Consider the following 23,608-nt stretch of genomic DNA (forward strand, 5'->3'; position numbering starts at 1 on the left):
CTTGATACATATCGTTCAGCTATAAATCAAGATACAAGACATCAAACACAGGTAACTTAAATACATTACGAATACCATCTAATTCCAATAAAAAAGTATACTTTTATAAGACGCTTTTATTCAAATACAATAAAAAAATAGTTTCTACTTAAGAATCTCTTAGGTTGTTACATTCCGAGTTACAATCACTCGCGTTAATTATCTATGCTCTAGAACTATATAAAACAAAACTCAGTACTTCCAGGTACCAAGAGTCACAATTTATTTCAAGTATGTTGGCCAACGAGCGAATGAAAGGGGACCTCATTGCAAACCCATGTTGTTGAAATGCAGTTGATTGATTGCGCTTCACACGTTTTAAAACATAAATAAAAAAGTTTATTTCTCCTACAAGCATAAAATTCTTATCGGATGGATTGCGTAAGTCTAGAAGGAACGGATTTCATTTCGCTGGGCTCTTTCTTCTTGTGCGGATCCGGTTGGAAGCATTTCCACAGTCTTAATGTTTCATCAGCACCTGCGCTGAGTATCGTGGTGCCATCGGGAGACATAGCCAAATGTAACACACGACTAGAGTGTCCTGTAAGCTCTGCAACCTTTGTCATACCCGGGTACTTCCATATGATCAATTGATTCTGCGCGTATCCGTGGCCGGACACAATTTCTTTGTATGTCGTTGACCAAAGCAGAGAACACACTTGTGATTTAGTGTCAATCGTATTCAAGCACGCACCTGTTATTAAAAGAGATACGTGTAAATTGGTTACTCTATTTTATTGTGTAGATAGTAGAGGTGTGCAAAAGCCCCAAAATGTCGGGTTGAAAAGTTTATTCGCGATCGGGTGAGTTTTCGAATATGCTCGGGAATCCCGAAGATTATTGGGAATCCGAATATATTGGAGAATCCCGAAGATTATGAGGAGTGTCAATATATTTAAGAATCCCAAAATTTTCGAGAACCTATCCCGATCCGTAATAAAATTTTGATCACACAGCTCTGGTGTTTAGTACTTCGTTGCAATTACCCGTATTACAATTCCAGAATCGAATTGTTCTATCAGCAGTACCACCGCCACTCGCAAGAATATTATTTTGCCATGGGCACCATGCCAGTGCTTTCACGGCTGCTTGATGTTGATTCAACGAATAAATCGGTTGCGTGTGCGAATGATTTTGTCCGGAAATCGACGGCCAAATTTGAAGCATATTATCATTCCCTCCGCTTGCTAAATATTTTCCATCTGGTGACCATTTCAAACCGCATACTTCCTGACTATGGGCGTTTATAGACGATATCACATGATCCCTTTGTCTAACATCGTGGTGCACGATTTGTCCTGCTCTAGAAATCGAAATACAAGCAAATGATTAATAAATCCTTTTATTACCATTAATATAATTTAACTGTGCTATAAGATGACCTTTACCTGCACCCACTTGACAAAATATGTGAGTTCCAAGAAAGAGAACCTACTCTAGCTGCATGACCATTCATTACACGTACTCTCTTTTGTTGACTGCAGTCCCATAATTCTGTATTTCCTACTGTTGTACCTACAGCTAAATAAGGACCTTCTTGAATCCATGCAACAGAACAGATATAATCGTTGCCCTCTAATTCGAACAACTGTTCTATGGTTCCTGTTACAGCATTCCACAAATATACATTAGCACCTAATGCTACAGCTAAGATATTACTTTCTGACCAATCAATCAGGTTCAGATCTAAAAGACACATCAAATGTTGCTGGTCAAAATTAATTCTTAGAAATTAGCAGAAAAGAAAACGTAGAGAAGCACGTACAATAGTCATCAACAATTTCTGGGGCATCTAAGATCCTGTCAGGAGTCTGTGGAATATATCTAGTAGATGCTTTAACGCTAGCAGGTGTCTTACTCTGACTATAGACAACCCGTAATGGATTCTGGTATCCTTCCGGAGGAGCAGGGGCTTTGTTTTGGTAAGATAAAACTCTCATATTATTAATATCACCGCCATGCAAATTTTCACTCATAAGACGCTGCATTTCTTTCTTGGAAGGACTCACATTGTCCTGTTTCTCCTCATTTCTCTCTGCATTCGCATGCTGTTGAAGCTGAAATGTACAATTTGTTGGATTTAACGTTTGCATAGGAGTTCATGGAATTATTGAAATAAATTATACATTAAGGGATACAAACTTTGTAATGTCCAAGATCAAAATTGGTAGTTGCTCTTGAAGGAATGAACCTATCACCACCGCTGGGTGTTTTAGCAGGTGTGGATCGACCTGATAAAATATTTATTTATTCTTACTTAGAAATGGCTACTTATAGTCGTAAAGATGATATCATACTTGGTGATTTCTTTAAACCTTTGGAAGGAGTCTTCTTTGCTCGATTTTCGTTCTTTTTCGTTGGCGTTTTTCCCGTAGTACTATTCATGAACGATCCGTTCGTAAGTTTCCGGGAGGCATTGCTACTGAGATTAACACTGTACGAATAAAGGAATAATGAAACATGTATGAAGATTCTGAATAAAATAGAAATAATTTAATGATATACTTAAATACCTTGAATTTGATGTTTCTAAACATTTCTTCTGCCAGCGAGGAAGCGGTCCTTTAATATTCTCATCCATTCTAGTTAAACTGTTCATTTCCTTCATGTACTTTAGATGCGACATTCTCGAATCTTACGATATGTAAAAGCTAAATAGGCTAAACAATGTCTTGTAGCGAAATACCGTGGTCAAAGATGAAACGAAAATCTTTCACTCTAAGCAGTTCATTTGTGAATATTCTAATTTGTTTAACTTAGAATAGGTATATTAACGTTGAAAGTTCAAGTCTTATCATTGACGTATAGTAAACTCCAAAAATATTATACTTCTTTACTCAAAATAACAAAATTGTTTCTGGAACTGATTTTATTTAGACTCGGTATAAAAGTTCCGTTAAAATTTAAAGGTTTCCGTTGGCTAACATTCCGCCAGAGGTCGTTGTACAAATAAAGGCGCATTGTCAAACTTGCGGTAAAAAGGTGAATTTCCAACCAATTAAAATTTTTTCTGTAAACAGGGTGAGGGTGTCCCAAAACTCCTTCGCTTCCCGGAAATGAGAGGTTCTTGAGGTCATTTGAAACGAAATTTTCCTTCATAAAAATGGCCGCTGCGGTTTTATTTAGGAGTTATCAACGAAAAACACAGACCAATCTCATCAATCAGAGCGCAACCTAGACTGACCTCAGGGTATCGCCACTCTAATAGGAGAACTGTTAGCACGAATTTAGTACTATAACACGAAATAAAGATGTCACTACTTGCAGGAGTAATTCTCAAACAGTCCGCCAGATGGAATTGATGCCAGTATTTTGGTGCACGTTGTAAACAGTTGTAAACAAAAATATACGGTTTCAATGTATTAGGTTGGAGAATCTTATTATTCCGGTCGAATAAAATTCTGGAGCCTGGAGGTGACAAACTCGTTGAATGCCGTTTCAGCATCTCTCTGGGATTTGAAGCATTTCTCACGCAAGAAGTTGTCGAGATGCTTAAAAAAGTGGTAATCGGTGGGCGAGAGATCTGGTGACTATGGTGGATGAGATAGTTTCGTAGCCTAATTCGTTCAACTTTTGAAGGGTCGGCCGGGCGTTGTCGTGGAGAAGGATAGGACCATTTCTGCTGACCAGTGCTGGACACAAACCTTGAAGTTTCTTGTGCATTTCGTCGATTTGGTGGTGGTACTTTTCAGCTGTAATGGTTTCACCAGGATTCAGGAAGCTGTGGTGAATAAAACCGGCCACAGACCACCAAACTATCACCATGACCTTCTTTTGGTGCAACTGTGGCTTTGGTAAGTGTTTTGAATCTTCGTCGTAGTCTAGCCACTGAGCCGATCGTTGATTGCGCAAAGGAAGGGCAGATGACCCTCGCTTTCTGCGATATGCGATATGTTATGCGATATGCGATGTGTGTTGTATGATCTCGATGTATGTTCTGCGATATGCGATGTATGTTGTATGATCTCGATGTATGTTCTGCGATATGCGATGTATGTTATACGATGTTGATGTGTGTTACGAGATATACGATGTGTGTGATGTGTGTTATACGATCTCGATGTGTGTTACGATATATACGATGTGTGTTACGCATCTACACACATCTTATATCTCGTAACACACATCACAGACATCGTATATGTCGTAATACACATCGTACATCTCGTAACACACATCGTACATCTCGTAACACACATCTTATATCTCGTGTTATACGATCTCGATGTATGTTGTGCGAGTTGCGATGTGTGTTGTACGTCTCGATGTGTGTTACGAGATGTACGATGTGTGTTACGAGATATACGATGTGTGTGATGTGTGTTATACGATCTCGATGTGTGTTACGATATATACGATGTGTGTTACGCATCTACACACATCTTATATCTCGTAACACACATCACAGACATCGTATATGTCGTAATACACATCGTACATCTCGTAACACACATCGTACATCTCGTAACACACATCTTATATCTCGTGTTATACGATCTCGATGTATGTTGTGCGAGTTGCGATGTGTGTTGTACGTCTCGATGTGTGTTACGAGATGTACGATGTGTGTTACGAGATATACGATGTGTGTGATGTGTGTTATACGATCTCGATGTGTGTTACGATATATACGATGTGTGTTACGCATCTACACACATCTTATATCTCGTAACACACATCACAGACATCGTATATGTCGTAACACACATCGTACATCTCGTAACACACATCTTATATCTCGTGTTATACGATCTCGATGTATGTTGTGCGAGTTGCGATGTGTGTTGTACGTCTCGATGTGTGTTACGAGATGTACGATGTGTGTTACGAGATATACGATGTGTGTGATGTGTGTTATACGATCTCGATGTGTGTTACGAAATGTAAGACGTGTGTTACGAGATGTACGATGTGTGTTACGAGATATACGATGTGTGTGATGTGTGTTATACGATCTCGATGTGTGTTACGATATATACGATGTGTGTTACGCATCCACACACATCTTATATCTCGTAACACACATCGTATATATCGTAACACACATCGTATATATCGTAACACACATCACAGACATCGTATATGTCGTAACACACATCGTACATCTCGTAACACACATCTTATATCTCGTGTTATACGATCTCGATGTATGTTGTGCGAGTTGCGATGTGTGTTGTACGTCTCGATGTGTGTTACGAGATGTACGATGTGTGTTACGAGATATACGATGTGTGTGATGTGTGTTATACGATCTCGATGTGTGTTACGAAATGTAAGACGTGTGTTACGAGATGTACGATGTGTGTTACGAGATATACGATGTGTGTGATGTGTGTTATACGATCTCGATGTGTGTTACGATATATACGATGTGTGTTACGCATCCACACACATCTTATATCTCGTAACACACATCGTATATATCGTAACACACATCGTATATATCGTAACACACATCACAGACATCGTATATGTCGTAACACACATCGTACATCTCGTAACACACATCTTATATCTCGTGTTATACGATCTCGATGTATGTTCTGCGAGTTGCGATGTGTGTTGTACGATCTCGATGTGTGTAACGAGATGTACGATGTGTGTTACGAGATATAAGATGTGTGTTACGAGATGTACGATGTGTGTTACGAGATATACGATGTGTGTTACGAGATATATGATGTGGGTGATGTGTGTTACACGATCTCGATGTGTGTTACGATATATACGATGTGTGTTACGCATCCACGCACATCTTATATCTCGTAACACACATCGTATATATCGTAACACACATCACACACATCGTACATCTCGTAACACACATCTTATATCTCGTGTTATACGATCTCGATGTATGTTCTGCGAGTTGCGATGTGTGTTGTACGATCTCGATGTGTGTTACGAGATATACGATATGTGTGGATGTGTGTTATACATTGTTTTGCTTTTTATTGAGCCAGTTCATTGTTAATTGCTGTGATATGCATTTGATGTATTCTCATTGTGAAAAAGTTTGTAAATAATGTTTAATTTGCAATATTTGTAATGAAACAGTGTTATCGCGCTTGATAATATGGTTTGAATTTATTAATAAGTAGAAAATTGTACATATACTTTTTGTAAGTGTTACAATATTCAATATACTGAATTTAAAATGTATTAAAATGTTTTAATTTGTTTTATTTTCAAATAAAAATTATAAATTAGCAAGGAATGGGTAGTATGGATTTAAAATTCCCGCGTTTACCCGTTAGTTATGTAACACGAAATTCAGATGGCGTTCGATTTCCGTGCTAACAGAAAAATACATTGAGTGGCGATACCCTGACTGACCTAGACCAGTCTGGTTTTTTTGGTCTGTGTTTTTCGTTGATAACTCCTAAATAAAACCGCGGCGGCCATTTTTATGAAGAAAAATTTCGTTTCAAATGACCTCAAGAACCTCCCATTTCCGGGAAGCGAAGGAGTTTTGGGACACCCTCACCCTGTTTACAGAAAAAATTTTAATTGGTTGGAAATTCACCTTTTTACCGCAAGTTTGACAATGCGCCTTTATTTGTACAACGACCTCTGGCGGAATGTTAGCCAACGGAAACCTTTAAATTTTAACGGAACTTTTATACCGAGTCTAAATAAAATCAGTTCCAGAAACAATTTTGTTATTTTGAGTAAAGAAGTATAATATTTTTGGAGTTTACTATACGTCAATGATAAGACTTGAACTTTCAACGTTAATATACCTATTCTAAGTTAAACAAATTAGAATATTCACAAATGAACTGCTTAGAGTGAAAGATTTTCGTTTCATCTTTGACCACGGTATTTCGCTACAAGACATTGTTTAGTCTATTTAGCTTTTACATATCGTAAGATTCGAGAATGTCGCATCTAAAGTACATGAAGGAAATGAACAGTTTAACTAGAATGGATGAGAATATTAAAGGACCGCTTCCTCGCTGGCAGAAGAAATGTTTAGAAACATCAAATTCAAGGTATTTAAGTATATCATTAAATTATTTCTATTTTATTCAGAATCTTCATACATGTTTCATTATTTCTTTATTCGTACAGTGTTAATCTCAGTAGCAATGCCTCTCGGAAACTTACGAACGGATCGTTCATGAATAGTACTACGGGAAAAACGCCAACGAAAAAGAACGAAAATCGAGCAAAGAAGACTTCTTCCAAAGGTTTAAAGAAATCACCAAGTATGATATCATCTTTACGACTATAAGTAGCCATTTCTAAGTAAGAATAAATAAATATTTTATCAGATCGATCCATACCTGCTAAAACACCCAGCAGTGGCGATAGGTTCATTCCTTCAAGAGCAACTACCAATTTTGATCTTGGACATTACAAAGTTTGTGTGTTTCCCTTAATGTATAATTTATTTCAATAATTCCATGAACTTCTATGCAAACGTTAAATCCAACAAATTGTACATTTCAGCTTCAACAGCATGCGAATGCAGAGAGAAATGAGGAGAAACAGGACAATGTGAGTCCTTCCAAGAAAGAAATGCAGCGTCTGATGAGTGCATGGCGGTGATATTAATAATATGAGAGTTTTATCTTACCAAAACAAAGCCAAGAATCCATTACGGGTTGTCTATAGTCAGAGTAAGACACCTGCTAGCGTTAAAGCATCTACTAGATATATTCCACAGACTCCTGACAGGATCTTAGATGCCCCAGAAATTGTTGATGACTATTGTACGTGCTTCTCTACGTTTTCTTTTCTGCTAATTTCTAAGAATTAATTTTGACCAGCAACATTTGATGTGTCTTTTAGATCTGAACCTGATTGATTGGTCAGAAAGTAATATCTTAGCTGTAGCATTAGGTGCTAATGTATATTTGTGGAATGCTGTAACAGGAACCATAGAACAGTTGTTCGAATTAGAGGGCAACGATTATATCTGTTCTGTTGCATGGATTCAAGAAGGTCCTTATTTAGCTGTAGGTACAACAGTAGGAAATACAGAATTATGGGACTGCAGTCAACAAAAGAGAGTACGTGTAATGAATGGTCATGCAGCTAGAGTAGGTTCTCTTTCTTGGAACTCACATATTTTGTCAAGTGGGTGCAGGTAAAGGTCATCTTATAGCACAGTTAAATTATATTAATGGTAATAAAAGGATTTATTAATCATTTGCTTGTATTTCGATTTCTAGAGCAGGACAAATCGTGCACCACGATGTTAGACAAAGGGATCATGTGATATCGTCTATAAACGCCCATAGTCAGGAAGTATGCGGTTTGAAATGGTCACCAGATGGAAAATATTTAGCAAGCGGAGGGAATGATAATATGCTTCAAATTTGGCCGTCGATTTCCGGACAAAATCATTCGCACACGCAACCGATTTATTCGTTGAATCAACATCAAGCAGCCGTGAAAGCACTGGCATGGTGCCCATGGCAAAATAATATTCTTGCGAGTGGCGGTGGTACTGCTGATAGAACAATTCGATTCTGGAATTGTAATACGGGTAATTGCAACGAAGTACTAAACACCAGAGCTGTGTGATCAAAATTTTATTACGGATCGGGATAGGTTCTCGAAAATTTTGGGATTCTTAAATATATTGACACTCCTCATAATCTTCGGGATTCTCCAATATATTCGGATTCCCAATAATCTTCGGGATTCCCGAGCATATTCGAGAACTCACCCGATCGCGAATAAACTTTTCAACCCGACATTTTGGGGCTTTTGCACACCTCTACTATCTACACAATAAAATAGAGTAACCAATTTACACGTATCTCTTTTAATAACAGGTGCGTGCTTGAATACGATTGACACTAAATCACAAGTGTGTTCTCTGCTTTGGTCAACGACATACAAAGAAATTGTGTCCGGCCACGGATACGCGCAGAATCAATTGATCATATGGAAGTACCCGGGTATGACAAAGGTTGCAGAGCTTACAGGACACTCTAGTCGTGTGTTACATTTGGCTATGTCTCCCGATGGCACCACGATACTCAGCGCAGGTGCTGATGAAACATTAAGACTGTGGAAATGCTTCCAACCGGATCCGCACAAGAAGAAAGAGCCCAGCGAAATGAAATCCGTTCCTTCTAGACTTACGCAATCCATCCGATAAGAATTTTATGCTTGTAGGAGAAATAAACTTTTTTATTTATGTTTTAAAACGTGCGAAGCGCAATCAATCAACTGCATTTCAACAACATGGGTTTGCAATGAGGTCCCCTTTCATTCGCTCGTTGGCCAACATACTTGAAATAAATTGTGACTCTTGGTACCTGGAAGTACTGAGTTTTGTTTTATATAGTTCTAGAGCATAGATAATTAACGCGAGTGATTGTAACTCGGAATGTAACAACCTAAGAGATTCTTAAGTAGAAACTATTTTTTTATTGTATTTGAATAAAAGCGTCTTATAAAAGTATACTTTTTTATTGGAATTAGATGGTATTCGTAATGTATTTAAGTTACCTGTGTTTGATGTCTTGTATCTTGATTTATAGCTGAACGATATGTATCAAGGTATAATTTCAACCCCCACCCTTCCTACTGAAGCATTCAAGTCTTCAGGTGAGAATTCTTTGACCCAACCTGTCCTTAGAAGCATAAAACGAAATAAATGTCTGGTGCACAACAAACAACAACATATCAATTCAAAAGACATTTAGATATATACATACTTTGATAAGTGTATTTTATTATAGAATATTAAAAATTACATCCTAAACAGTATGGATGACACAAACTCTAAAAACATATCCACAAACTCACAATGTAAATATAGTGATCAAATTTGTGCTGCTGGAGGTACACCAGATGATAATGAGCATGACTGGTGGGCAAGTGATAGCGGATCCTGTACTGGATCATATTATTCAGACACGGACAGGTACAGAAAATTGTTTAAAAATATTGTATCAGTCACAGATGAAATATATTTTTGTGATGAGATTATAATATGTTTTTGGATACAGTTCTGCTGCAGAATGGGAGTCAGAAATCAGCCCTACTGGAGAATTATTTTACATAGAATCTGCTGCAGAAAGTATAGTCGATGGTCAGTCTTTGTACAATGAATCGGAGCATGATTCTCAACCAGAGCTGACAAGACGACGTAGCACAAGAGCTGGGAAACTAATGAGACTTATAAGGCGCAAAGAAAGCAAAAGATGGAGTACAAGAAATAAGAAAAATTATTCTAGCACTACATCCAACAATATATTGAATCCTGGGAAGGAAGGAAGTACCACTAAGGAAGTTACATTCAGGGATTTTCAAGTGAATGTGCTTTTATTGTTGTGTAAATACTTTTGGAAACAGTATATATTTTACTTAGAAATATATAAATATTACAGGCTGGAGAAATTCGAGAAGTCACGCTATGGGTTGATCCAGATAGAAGACATAAATTAGGAAGACGAGCTACATTATGCGAAGCTTACTTTGGAATCACTCCGGGTGTATTCTCAGACAAAACAAGAGTTATGGTAGCTGGATTTATACCGGATGGGGAAGCAATGAAAAATAAGAATATCAAAATTGGTGACTGGTTGAGAAGTGTGAACTCGACAAACATCACATATCAAAACTTAGATCTTATATTGTCTGAAGTTACTGTTGCAACAAATGTAAGAACGTTGATTACAACAACGGTAAAAAAGAAATATGTATGTACTATAATTTTTATTTCTTGTTTAGGTAACATTAGAGCTGCAAAGAGTTGCAGGCATTGATGTAACAGAAAAATTGCCTGAATCGAACAGTCCTAAGGTAGTTATAATTTTATTTAATGTATGTACAATATTGTTTTTAATATTTTTCGTTATTAGCAATCCATATTGGTACAAAGACTAATGAACAAGGAGGAAAGCAAAGACCTGATGCAATCTCTTATAAATTATCCACTTGGGGTTCTGTATCTGAGAACTACAGAAATTTCAGAAATGGGACCAGAATTGCAAGGTGTTCTTTATACGTTTCCTCGGTCAGAAAATAAAAATACTCAATCTATTTTGTGCACAACGAGAGGAGCTTTTATAACTCTTAATCACTTGTTACCAGGAATAACGGGATCACAGCCTACTAGGTATTAATTATTAATCTTACAAATAGTTGACAAAATTTTTATAATATGCATGAAGCGTCTTTTATAATGTAACTTTTATAGTACTACTATACAGGTGGCAAGCGAAGAAGTTCACATTGTATACGTGCCGAGAAACGATGAATTACTTCTAATAGCGTTACCAAAAAAATGGTGAACGACATTTATTATTTATTAAGTAGCAATAAACTATCTATTGATTCTTAATGTTTGCAGTTGCAGTCTCGAGGAAGCTGTAAATTTATCGCTCGATATAGTCAGAACCTTAGAATTCGTACATCAATCGCTAACAAATTGTTTTACGCCCATCGGAAATCATTCTTCTTTAGATCACTTTTTTATTTTGTGTCTCGAACAATTACTAGATTTAAAAAGATTTGCAAACAATGTAGGATTGCCCGACTGTATTATGAATATTAACAATGATATCGAGAGCATGGAAAGTTACAAATTTAGGAGCACTTTCTCAGTCGCAAATTCTATAGAGTTATCAAGAGATGCACAGATTCAGATTGATGCTGCCTTGAGTGAAATGGAAGCTATGGACTATAGGGATTGGGTACGTACGCGCAAAGAAAGCGAGAAAGCAAACAACTAACATGGCTTTTCTTTTCATAGAACGAAGATCCCATGGACTGCCAAAGACTATATACGATTTTAGGTAGCTGTGTATATCATAAAAAATACCTTCTCGGTTCCCATTTAATGCACAGTGATTTGATCGAAGTCAACTCTTATCTTCGACACAATTGTCTCCTAAACTTAGTGATGAACGAACCTGTAAATAATCTTGTTATTTGGACAAAAGTTTATCCCTCGTCGTGTAATCAGGGAAATTTAGATAACAGTAAAAGCATCCAACCACTGGTTCCTAATGGAAAGTGGTTTTTACTTGTTGTCGGATACGGATATGACTTACTAGCAGTACTTCTGGAATCTGGTGGCTGTACAGCAAAGTAATAATACCATTCGTAAATCATTATATTGATTTTATTAAATTATGTCTAGTTCTATAAATCTAGATGCAGCGAAACCATTGGCCCCGATGTATTTTATGTAGAAGAAGCTCAAGAAACTTTAAAGCATATACAAAAGATAGGAGTGACAACATTGGCGGCTAAATGGATTGCATCTAATACAAGGCCAGAAGTAATACCTAACGAAGGTCATGCGTCTACAAAACCATCATCGAGCATCACAGAAAACTTTTTAGGTCTTATCAAATCGACCGACGTACAAAGTTCGCCCGCGAGATCTTCTCTCGCTTCAACTACTAATAAAAAGGCTCAAGAGATACCATCCATTTTGAAGAAACGCAGCACAGAAGAAAGTCCAATGGTGTTGGGATCTGGTAAATAGAATCGTTAATTAGAAGAGACCTAGCGTCGAACGTCCTTTTAAGTTTTGTTTGTCTCACGACACGCACACGATTATGTTCTTCCTCATCGACACGGTCAGTTGAAATGTAGTAGCAGTAAATAGGCTTTTATTTACACGTATAATTCCACGCAGTCAAATTTTGCAAAAACTTCATATGCTTATAGCTCGATAACTGTTTGTTTGCGACATATGGTTCCTTTCGAACTTTTTCTCTTCTCGATGATTAGAAAATATTGATGTATGAAGAAATTTTAACAACGATTTTGCGGCATGTTACTTTTACAAAGGTGTTGATTCACCCCAGAACGGGCGACCATTGCTGCTCTTACACCGTGTATTTACTGGTATTTACTTCTTCGCTAATAATAATGTGGTTCTAAAATTCTTCATAGTGTATTCCTTGCACACATCAGAAGATTCGCTAAGTCAAGGGACGGGTGGAGTCAGCGAAATTAGCGATGAAGCTGTGCCAATATTAGGAAGACGGGCGACAAGAGAAAAAATGTCAAGCGGATCAAAATATTCTGATGACAGCGATTCCGACATCGATATGTATAAAGTAAATAACAAATCAATTATTTTACGTGATGCCTATCCACGAAAATAATGCCTTGTAAAATAAAATACGTTGTTGCAGAACGATTGTCGGATGTTGAATATGGATATATCAAATATACGGGAGAATTTATTAAATCAAGCCGAATACTTGACACCAAAAATATTGACGACAGGTAATAAGAATTATCTTTATCACTATGTGCATTTAGATATGGCCGAGGGTATTCTATTATCATCAAAGTTATTAGCAAGCTCGGAGAAAGATCATAAGATTATAGTTAATTTTAATAAATGCGTTCACGTCATACACAGACTTTTGCATAACACAGTGAGATTCAAGAAAATGTTGAATTCGGATATGGACAAAACTGTAATTAATAAGAGTTTGATCGCTGTTAAAGAACATGGAGTATTATTTGAATGGGATAATATTACTTATTGGGTTGTCGGGCGATTATATACAACTCCTCATCCGAAGGAATTGTATGTGTGCTATCAAGATTCTGCACCGCAAAATTTAATCGAAATAGCATTCAAATTACATTCGTTACATACGCTAATTTAAATTCTTTATCTTCTTCACCAAATAACTGATAAATCTCATTTATCATGTACCTATACTCAATCTACATGTTTCTAAACATACTTTTATTTTTTTCAACTATGCTGTCTCGTATAACTTCATATACAACTGTAACTTTTGGTAATTAATTTATATTTCTTATATACAAAATTTCGATAAAATGGCCTTCTTACTTTACAGTATCTTAATAGTAAATTTATACTTTACAGTTCCTTATTCATGCTTATATCATATACAATAGATTAAAATTTTCTATCATAATTCAAACGTTTAAATGTCCATTTCGCTTTCAACGAAGTAAGAATATTTATGTATATATATATGCTCTGGTAGAACATTACAATAGTAAACATGGTTCAAATAATATAACAATTAGAATATGTATACAAAATGCTTATAGCATTAAATCGTTTTGTACTGTACAAAAGTAATATAAAGAAGATTCTTAATAAAATTTAACAGAATCTCTCCTAATCTGTTTTATATACACTACAACACATCTTCCTTACAATCATCCTCGCCGTCGAAGTGTAGTGCAACTGGAAAATGTACGCATACACACGCGCCTGCCATTTTACTACCATAATGACCACTCCAAAATGATTTATCTACACCTCCATGAGAATATATAATTTTCCAGAGTCCAGGTCTATAATTCGTAAATGTATGCATTACCTATTTAAAAGAGAACACTTGTTATTGCATAGAAAAACTTCTTGGAGCAAAGGTATACTATTTATAATATAATTAGGATTAATTTAGGTGGTTTCATATTATTGTCTATGTACACGGTGCCACTGATTTTGAGTTTCTCCAGTTATCGTTTCATTAAAATTGAAGGTAAGCATGATTTCATCGTTCTCATATTAAGCCATCAGAAGAACATTTTCTATATAAAACTGATTAGGTTGTTGCATGCGAAATGTCTATAAATGACGATACTATACAATAACTCTAGTTTTAAGGTACCTTTATCTCTATCAGAAGGCATTACATATGTCCAGAACATCTGCTATCTGTCCTTCCTTCTCTAAGATTATTTGTCTTTTTACACAGAACTGGTAGGATCCCAGCCAACCAAAAATCTAAATTTGGTCGACCTCCTGTGCGCGCATATGCCGAGCTAGTGTCGACCGTAGGACCAGAGTTTGGACATGGGCATGAGGTCGGCATCAGGTCGGCACGAATCGGCCGAATGTGCCTTTGTGGCAGCACTGTCGCACTGATGTACCGCATGCCGAATATCGTTTTACAGGTGAAACAAACAATTCCAATGCCGCTTTTGCAAAATTCACATGTTTTTCTATAAGCGAGGGTGAAACTAATATCCTAATCGCGATATGGAGCAACAAAAAATGAGTATACACATTCGGAGCTAATATCCCGTACATTACTACCGGGCCGGTATATAAGAGAAATTGGCGAAACTCGGTCGCTTTAAAAGTTGAATATTCTTCTATTGGCCTCGGGCGTCTAGAAAAATCAGATGGACAGTACTTATCGAGTACTGCCATTCGCGCGGAGATGATAAAATCATTTTTATTTATCATCTTTAAAATATAAGTGTATTCAATTAGTTGAAATTGAACTGTAAAGAAAATTGTACGGCAATGCAAATTTTAGATTATGTCTCTTGCAATCGATGCAGACAATTTTTATTTCGCATAAAGATCCGCAGTCTAGGAAAAATAACAAATGTGAGAAATAAATAAAATTTGTATTTTTTTTTTCGCCAATTTCTCTTATATACCGGCCCGGTAGTAATGTACGGGATATTAGCTCCGAATGTGTATACTCATTTTTTGTTGCTCCATATCGCGATTAGGATATTAGTTTCACCCTCGCTTATAGAAAAACATGTGAATTTTGCAAAAGCGGCATTGGAATTGTTTGTTTCACCTGTAAAACGATATTCGGCATGCGGTACATCAGTGCGACAGTGCTGCCACAAAGGCACATTCGGCCGATTCGTGCCGACCTGATGCCGACCTCATGCCCATGTCCAAACCCTGGTCCTACGGTCGTCCAAAATTAAGCCAATCGGGACTTGAGCACCTCCGAGCGTAGATTGGACAATGATTTGCCGATCTGTGCCCTAGGCACGGCTTGCCCAAGGCACGCCTGGTTAGCTGGGATGCAATGAAACAATGCTGTTTACCCTCCAGAATAGGTTCATCGCTAGCTTAGGGTGGAACACAATCACCCAATGCTCTCATAATCTCCCAATGCTTGTATCGTTCTTCTCCAGAATGATTTCTAATCAAGTTTCTTCCAAAAGGCTTCTTTTCATATATAACATATTTAGTACACCTGCCAAGGTACTTTCTTCCTTAGTACGCTAGTTCGGCCACTTTGCGCCAAACATAGCTTTTTATTAACATTTCCCATCGTTTGCAAACCAATTGACAACTCAATAGAGATTTATGGTCGACATAAGTGAAGATCTGTGTTAACAATTCGCCGGGAATATACCTGTCAGCGAAGATTAATCCGTTTTCTCTTTCTTCGTCGAATTCTTCGCGTGTGCTCATGCTGTTGTCATGAAATTGCTTACTGCCATGCAATTACATGCAATTGACAGTTGGCGGAAAATTAATTGGTCTTCTCTTCACAGTTTCGAATATTAAAATATTGTTTTATTCCTCAAGAATATTAACTACTATGTATGTAAATAGCAAAGTAAATTGGAGTAAGTATAGTTACGCTGTTTTAGTCAGTGAATGAGTCAACTATTTATTTAAGTAGTCGGTGCTGTAACCTGCTATAACCTGGTTACACAAACGAAAGAAACTAAAAATCGAAAGGGATTCAAGATTCTTTGTAATCTTTTGAATTGAAGAATTGCGTGACAGATTTTTCTCATTTCTAAAATATAATATAAATATCGGCGAGAATCTGTTTGCTTTATAAAATTTGAATTTGCCTCCATTCCTTGTAGTGGTAAAACCTCCACACTCCACACTGGTAGACAAAAAAATGAACATCATCGATAACAGCGCTAACTGCTGCTAGCAGTAGTAGGGTAAATAATAAAAAAAGATAACATATTACAATTAAAGGGCCTTTTTATTTTGTTTAGAACAATGTATATTATGTTCGTATGTGTGTAAAACACCCGGTTAAAAATATTTACAGGAAGTAGGTGCGTGGTTTTCTAACACTGAATAGTGGCATACGATTCCTGTGCTGAATACGTTTCGGTAATGGGAATTTAATCTTGGAATCGTGGAATTGTTTCACTTGCGGCCTTCTGCAATTAGCAGCCTTTACCACTTCTACCTTAATAATTTGGATAGAGTGCGCACGAGCACGATGACGGGCACCCATGTCTCTGTAACATTGCGTTACAGCACCGCTTACAGACAGGTCTCTGTATTCTCTATACATGTTGTGAGTTCCAGATCTTGAATCGTATCTTAACCAAATTCCAAAATTCTTGATCTTGACAGGTGTTTTTTCTGAAATCTGACCATTAAAACATGAAAATGTTTAATCTTATGGTCAATCAGTAATTGTAGTTTGTGATAATTAGGCTGTTTATTCACCTGTTTAAGAGATACAATTTCTCCAGTAGATTTCTTGAATTTTTTCAGCTGACGCAGGAAATACCAAAACCTGGATTTCGCAACAATAGCGTCAGGTGCAAATATTCTCATTTTGTACAAAGGTGTAGTTTTCTCCTTCTCGGTCGGTAATTTGCGACCGATCACCTCAAACTCCTTCAACTATAAAAAGAAAACAATTATGTTGGATTGTAATCACGTGTGTTTGCAAGCAACTAATTTTGACGTACATAAAATAGTAATCTTCATCACAAAAACATATATTCCTTCTCTCTATAGAATAAAAACGTAATCTAATTCGTTCTAAATATAACGAGATACAAACCGCACTGAAACTTCTAAATACACAATCTGTACATGTGTCGACGATCGTAAAGTTATAGGTTAGGTGCATATTAAAACGCAAAGCAACTTCGTTTTGACCGTTCTTGTTGATCTTTTACAACGCATAAGATTGCAATATCGTAAATCACTTTTTGATAGGATATATTTATGGTTTTTTCAATAGAATTTTCAATATTTACTTACTTCTCCCTTGGCTTTCATTTTGCCGTTGCGTATAGTATCACGATAAACCGGAAAAAGAGGGTCACTCCATCCGTGCGTCAGTGATGTAGGGTGGTAGGGATGTTCGGTTCCGATTTGATTCTTTGGAGAGAAAGATCGATCTGTTAAATCGATCCTCCACACCTCGATCTTTTGAGAGAATCGCGGTCTGAACAGAATCGATATATTCTTTCGTGCAGGGATAATCGATTATTGTTCCGTAAAGAATCGATTCTCGACAATAAACGAATCGATGGTACGATGGTACACGAAAGAATTCAATTGGGCAGTCTGTCACGAGACGAGCGTGCTACGAATTTTTGGTTTTTGAAAATATATATATATATATATATATATATATATATATATATATGTATGTATATTAAAATATATTGTGTTATAATAACTTACCAAAAATTCATAGCATGCTCATCTCGTCGTGGACTCTTCCGGTATTCTCCCGCTAATAATAGTACTCCACTACTTTCTCCACAAACGTAGGACATCATTGGTCAGAAATGCAGCTATTTTTGAACGTACAAATATAGAATATGTGTACATATAAATATTGTATCAAAAAAAGTAACATAAATTAATATTGGATAAAAATTTGTCTATTTGGTTAAGACTTATACATTGTTAATGTTCCTCTAAAAATTATTACAAATTTCTCAGAATGTCCATTTTTTTACTTTACTCTCTAATATATTAATTTATAGTCTTATAATGAGAATTTGTGCAAACATGTTAAATACAGAAAGGTTTTAAATAATCTATACATTTTGGTTGACTACATAAGGGTCAATATATGTAATTATAAGCAAATGAAGTATTGGCTAGAATTGTCGTTGAACTTTTATTGAGCATATGCAATTATAGTTACAATTGTATTTATTTTTATAACTTAATGATCAGACAATATTTTGTTTCTGTATCCAGTTTGTGTAAAAATGTGGTCTATTATAAGGACATTTTGCGTCCTTCGATGGAAATGTCAACGGCTCTTCTTGATCCTTTCATCCTTTTATTATCTATATAATTTTTCATATGTCTCTCGAATCGGTTCATCTGTTTCTTGGAACTCTATTGAAACGTTACAACAGGGATTGTAAGTTACACTATGAAATGTTAGTCGACGGTGGGTTAAATAAGTATACTTACCCTGCTAATATCGATGTCAGACTTCCAATCAGGCCTTACAACATAATCTTTATTTGATGGCCTAGGAACTCTGGCTCTTCCAACCCAGCCAGGGTCTCCTGGTCTCAAAGGTCTAAGTGCAACAAAATTCATTAATATTCCAATAATCTCATTTGATCTAATTCTATAAGAGCATATTCGATTCATACTTAGCGTCTCCTTTTAGTGCTTTATTTATATCTTGTGATTTTTGCGAAGTGCCACCATCTTCTGTTTTTCTTCGTTTCTGTGGCGTTTGTTCCAAATCCCTTTGCATTCTTTCTTCTTTCGATAGCGCTTTGAAATCAGCCGACAGATTAAATATAGGGCGTGCCCATTCGTTAATCAATTTACCGGCGCGTTCCTTGTTTTCTTTAGTTTCTTTCGGATGCTTATAAAGATACATCACAGCTTTTCCGATACCAGACTGTTTCAAGGAAGACTGATCTATTCGTGGAAACTGAAACATTAATTAATGTAGACGCACGCAAACATAGCTTTACATTATTCAAGCTAAAAGCTTATAAACTTACTTCCCACAAAAGTTTTAAAAGACTGTCTCGAATCTTTAGCGAAGGCAAGGATCGATCAGGCATCGGTGCTAACCAATCAGTCAACACCATTAATACGTTATGCTCTAAAAACGCTAGCTGTAGATCGTGTTTTTTAAGTTGCGATAATACTTTCGGTAGCATCGCTATTTTATTTGTAGCGGGCTTATTTTGTTGATTTAATTTCCTATCCTCTTCCGACGCGTTCCTCATGTCGGACAACAACTGTGCTATAATATCGTCATTGTCATTAATTATGTCAATGTCTTTCCTCTTACGTCTGCGCGACTGTTCTTCTTTTTTGCGAGCCAGCATGCGATCGAAATCAGACAAAGCATCATCCCTGAAAAGTAAAACATATATATTATTAATTCTCATAAATTTTTCACAGTGCGTAGACCTCGCTTGCATCGATTATCGTTACTCCAGTTTCCCCTGAATTATTACTTACATATATCTGGTACTCCTGATAAGCATACATCAAAGACGACGACATAGATTACAACACAGATTTTAAACATAAATCTTCCAACATATTTAAACAACTTACATTCCTCCATCTGCGATGACACCATCGTCCGAATCCTCATTCTCTTGCTGCCCAATAGCTGCACTATCATCAAGCTGTTTGGCCTCGGCTTCCTCTGCTTCCTCTCCTTGTTCATCGTCGTCCTTCTTTTTCTCTGCTCCCTCGTCATTGCCTTCATCTTCAGAGTCCGACAAACCGTGTTTCGACTTCTTGGTCGCCTTAACTCCGCCATCCTCTTCCTCGGAGTCGGAAAGGACTCTGTTCCTCTTCTTAACAGCACCATCAGAGTCCTCGCTGCGGCTTCTTGATCTCCTAGACTTCGATACCGAACGAGATCTTGATCTTGATCGAGACGAGTGTCTAGACCCAGCTGCTGAACCCGACTTCGATCTCGAACGTGATCTCGATCTCGATCGCGACCTGGATCTTGATCTTGACTTCGATCGCGAGCCAGAACGCGACCTCGAGCGGGATTTCGATTTTGACTTTGATCTTGATCTCGATCTCGATTTCGATCGCGACCCTGAACGCGATCTGGACCGAGACGCCTTCGAACTGGAACGAGATCTAGATCTAGACTTTGATGATCTCGAGCTGGATCTTGATCGTGAACGAGAACTCTTTCTCGAAGCCGGAGACTGTGATCCTTTGCGCGATCCTGATACCGATCTCGACTTGGATCTTGATCTAGACTTGGATCTTGATCTAGACTTGGATCTTGATCTGGATTTCGATCTTGACACGGACTTCTTCGAGCCGGATCTAGACCGTGACCTTGATCCTTGCCTTGATCCTGACGGCGACTTCGACTGAACTTTCGGCGAAGGCGATCTAGACAAGGATCCTGATCGAGAGGCTGCGGCCGGTTTCCTAGGGCTGGAGCCGCCGGATCTGGATCTGGATTTACGGTTTTCATCTACGGAGCCGGGAGATTTCGAATGCGTACTTTTAGGGGAATTTGCTCCTTTTCCCGAGTTGTTCACCGATGGAGATGGTGATCGTGAACGGGATCGAGAAGCTTTAGCGCGTGAAGGAGACGGAGACGGGGACCGTGATAGAGATCGCGAGCCTTTCTTATCAACAGAGGCCGATCGAGACCTGCTGTGTGATTTTCGGTGAGGACTCTCCGAATGGGAGCGTGATCTAGCTGCAGAAGATGCTCGCGATCCAGATGGAGATCGAGATCTAGCAGTCTGCTTCGGTGAACCAGAACCTGAGCGAGAACGGGATCGGGAACGCGATTTAGAGCGTACAGAACGAGAAGGAGATCTAGACGGTGGGTTACTGTGTTTGACTGAAGCCGATCTTGATCTAGACCTGGATCTTGACTTGGATCTGGACCTGGATCTGGATCGCGAATTTTGCCGAGAAGCTGCGTTAGAACTTTTCCTAGATTCCGCCACCGACGAACTCCTCGATCTTGATCTTGACTTCGATCTTGATTTTGACCTCGACTTTGATCTCGACTTCGATTTCGACCTTGATCGAGATTTAGCGGAATGTGGCGATTGCGATCTGCTATGCGCAACCTTTCCATCGTGCTCCGGAGAAGGCGACTTAGAGGGAGATTTCGAGGTGCTTCTTCTACCAGCAGACTTTGAACTGGATCTTGAAGATCTCTGGTTCTTAGGGGATCCCGGCGAAGCTGATCGATTCGGAGAAGGCGATCGCGAAGGTGATCTGGAGTATGATTTTCTTGAATTGGCGTTGGAATGCACCGAGGCTGGTGATCGTGGCTGTGCAGGTGACGATTGATTGGATCTGTAAATAGAAAGGAATTAAGATTACATTAGATATAGCCTAACTAAACCTTAGTAACTTGAATCTTTTTTACTTGAGAATTTGATAAGATAAAATTTCTAAAGCTTGTAGATTTTAGTTCTTCCATTGAGATTCCAGTTACCAAGATTCTACTGTGTTATTTAGATAACCTAGGAGAGCGGCTGGCGGAGTTTGACTTTGATCTACTTCTGCTGGATCGTCGAGAGTCTACAGAGCGACTTCTAGACTTTTCGTGTTCCTCCTCCGATTCGCTTCTATCTTCTGAAAATGAGACAATATTATGTTAGAATTACGCAACAGTTTTGAGATATTTTTGCATGTGTCCACGAATGTGTCAAAATTAATGTCAAGAATTGGATACTTTATGCACATAGACAATTCAATTCTAATAATTTTTATAATATGGCTTGAAAGGAGTATGATTTACCTTCACGATCCATTGTATTTATGTACAAATATACACCTTGTCACTACGTATTATCAAGTATTTTTGTTCCTAAATTATAGAGGACAAAAACTCTCTCGGAGAGGCCCGCTAAATTTTTAAATAACACCTTATTGTTAATGATAGCTTAGACTCGACGAACATACTCGAGGAAATGTATTTACGTTAAAAAAACGCAAGAAACTGGGAAGAATTCACGAAAAGCACGCCTGATTGGCCATTTCAGTTTTGGCCCACGGGTTTGTCAGGTTAGACATTTAGAATCAACCAATCGGTGTATTTATTAATTAAATGAAACATGTATCACAGGTATTTACGATCGTGGACGCGTAGCCGGTAAACTGTCGATCAGAATTATTCTTGTAACGTGAAACGTCGAGTAATAACACAAAACAACGTCCTGTAAATAATTTGAATAACAGAGGGACGCACGTTGCTCGTAAACGCAGAGAAACCCATAAAACTTGCACGAAATTTGGAGAACGGATGTCGGCTTTACTTTCTATTCAGTATTGTTTTATGATCGATTCGATAAAAAACATTCTTATAGAAGCGAAACTTCTGGTACAATCTTGAACATTTATGTATTTATTACTACTTTATTTGTTGACCTTGAAGTACCCATGAGTACCCACCAGTACCCACGGACCACAGACTACAGACACTGACAGACACGCAGCCTGTACGAAGCATTGAAGCCTGTCATGGCGGCTGGTCGTATATCTATCTCACTCTCTCACCGATAGTTGGTGGGGGCGCAGCGAGCCAGTCAACTCGGAGTGGCTCTATGGCGCATGATGGCTACACTAGTATTTAAAGTCGCCTATAGAGCGCACCACAGATCTGCCTACCAAGATGGCCGACAAGTTGATTCCCCTTCCGTCTTTGGGGACACCCCCTCTCACCCATAAATCTACTTTATGCTCAGTCCTTAGGTCCGTGGTGTGGTCGTAAGGCGCTCTCTTTCTAATTGACGAGTTGGTGGGGAGAGATTCGCCCAATGAAAGTGGAGAGTGCGTAGGAAGTGAGAGTTGTGTGTGTGTGTGTGTGTGTGTGTGACTGGCTCGCTGCGCCCCCACCAACTATCGGTGTGCGAGTGAGATAGATATACGACCAGCCGCCATGGCAGGCTTCAACGCTTCGTACAGGCCGCGCAGTCTACAGTAGTACAGTGTTTCGATATTGTCCAAGATTTTTCGTACAATGGATGGCCGCTGGTGGCGCTTTCAGCCTCAGTAAAGTAAGATTCTCGATAAAATGGGGCACCTTGAGCACCCCGCAAAATTTGAAAAGATTTGTATGATTTGATTCTGAAAAATGAATGTATAACATGTGTATTTGTGTATATT

The 23,608-nt window shown here is 37.9% G+C and overlaps 6 protein-coding genes across 9 annotated transcripts; 2 read left to right on the plus strand and 4 right to left on the minus strand.

Moving 5' to 3' along the window:
* Positions 1-100: 100 nt before the first annotated feature.
* LOC143209185 (cell division cycle protein 20 homolog) lies at positions 101-2,988 on the minus strand. 2 transcript variants are annotated; one of them, XM_076424534.1, is made up of 7 exons: positions 2,553-2,988; positions 2,355-2,473; positions 2,182-2,270; positions 1,805-2,096; positions 1,428-1,725; positions 1,026-1,342; positions 101-733 (listed from the first exon to the last, which is right to left on the minus strand). In XM_076424534.1, exons 1-7 carry the CDS (start codon positions 2,663-2,665, stop codon positions 405-407), a joined length of 1,557 nt encoding a protein of 518 aa, XP_076280649.1. In that variant the 5' UTR covers positions 2,666-2,988; the 3' UTR covers positions 101-404. The 2 variants fall into 2 exon arrangements, with proteins under 2 accessions (XP_076280649.1, XP_076280648.1); XM_076424533.1 differs by having other exon boundaries at positions 2,337-2,473.
* A 3,440-nt stretch (positions 2,989-6,428) lies between these two features.
* LOC143209186 (cell division cycle protein 20 homolog) lies at positions 6,429-9,461 on the plus strand. The gene is given in 8 exon segments (XM_076424535.1): positions 6,429-7,034; positions 7,114-7,250; positions 7,317-7,405; positions 7,495-7,577; positions 7,579-7,757; positions 7,837-8,134; positions 8,220-8,536; positions 8,829-9,461. Coding segments are annotated over 8 exon segments (1,545 nt in total). The 5' UTR covers positions 6,429-6,921; the 3' UTR covers positions 9,158-9,461.
* A 126-nt stretch (positions 9,462-9,587) lies between these two features.
* In (inturned planar cell polarity protein) lies at positions 9,588-17,101 on the plus strand. Of its 2 annotated transcripts, none has more exons than XM_076424531.1 (11): positions 9,588-9,928; positions 10,014-10,317; positions 10,395-10,667; positions 10,738-10,809; positions 10,869-11,125; positions 11,207-11,296; positions 11,360-11,702; positions 11,762-12,099; positions 12,166-12,494; positions 12,916-13,082; positions 13,161-17,101. In XM_076424531.1, exons 1-11 carry the CDS (start codon positions 9,771-9,773, stop codon positions 13,644-13,646), a joined length of 2,817 nt encoding a protein of 938 aa, XP_076280646.1. In that variant the 5' UTR covers positions 9,588-9,770; the 3' UTR covers positions 13,647-17,101. The 2 variants fall into 2 exon arrangements, with proteins under 2 accessions (XP_076280646.1, XP_076280647.1); XM_076424532.1 differs by having other exon boundaries at positions 12,172-12,494.
* On the minus strand, positions 14,085-16,560 carry LOC143208956 (uncharacterized). Its single transcript, XM_076423969.1, has 3 exons — positions 15,998-16,560; positions 14,453-14,524; positions 14,085-14,339 (listed from the first exon to the last, which is right to left on the minus strand). Exons 1-3 carry the CDS (start codon positions 16,193-16,195, stop codon positions 14,154-14,156), a joined length of 456 nt encoding a protein of 151 aa, XP_076280084.1. The 5' UTR covers positions 16,196-16,560; the 3' UTR covers positions 14,085-14,153.
* On the minus strand, positions 16,712-17,875 carry Rpl18a (ribosomal protein L18A). Its single transcript, XM_076424536.1, has 3 exons — positions 17,756-17,875; positions 17,210-17,389; positions 16,712-17,129 (listed from the first exon to the last, which is right to left on the minus strand). The coding sequence occupies exons 1-3, from the start codon at positions 17,771-17,773 to the stop codon at positions 16,794-16,796; spliced, it is 534 nt and encodes a 177-aa protein (XP_076280651.1). The 5' UTR covers positions 17,774-17,875; the 3' UTR covers positions 16,712-16,793.
* Positions 17,876-18,603: 728 nt separating this feature from the next.
* LOC143208644 (uncharacterized) lies at positions 18,604-22,924 on the minus strand. 2 transcript variants are annotated; one of them, XM_076423229.1, is made up of 8 exons: positions 22,242-22,924; positions 21,964-22,075; positions 20,054-21,793; positions 19,955-19,969; positions 19,486-19,846; positions 19,123-19,412; positions 18,935-19,046; positions 18,604-18,856 (listed from the first exon to the last, which is right to left on the minus strand). In XM_076423229.1, exons 1-8 carry the CDS (start codon positions 22,252-22,254, stop codon positions 18,734-18,736), a joined length of 2,766 nt encoding a protein of 921 aa, XP_076279344.1. In that variant the 5' UTR covers positions 22,255-22,924; the 3' UTR covers positions 18,604-18,733. The 2 variants fall into 2 exon arrangements, with proteins under 2 accessions (XP_076279344.1, XP_076279345.1); XM_076423230.1 differs by lacking the exon at positions 19,955-19,969.
* Between the last annotated feature and the right edge of the window lie 684 nt (positions 22,925-23,608).

This window comes from Lasioglossum baleicum, chromosome 5, assembly GCF_051020765.1.
Source record: "Lasioglossum baleicum chromosome 5, iyLasBale1, whole genome shotgun sequence".
In the NCBI taxonomy this organism is placed as follows: domain Eukaryota; kingdom Metazoa; phylum Arthropoda; class Insecta; order Hymenoptera; family Halictidae; genus Lasioglossum; species Lasioglossum baleicum.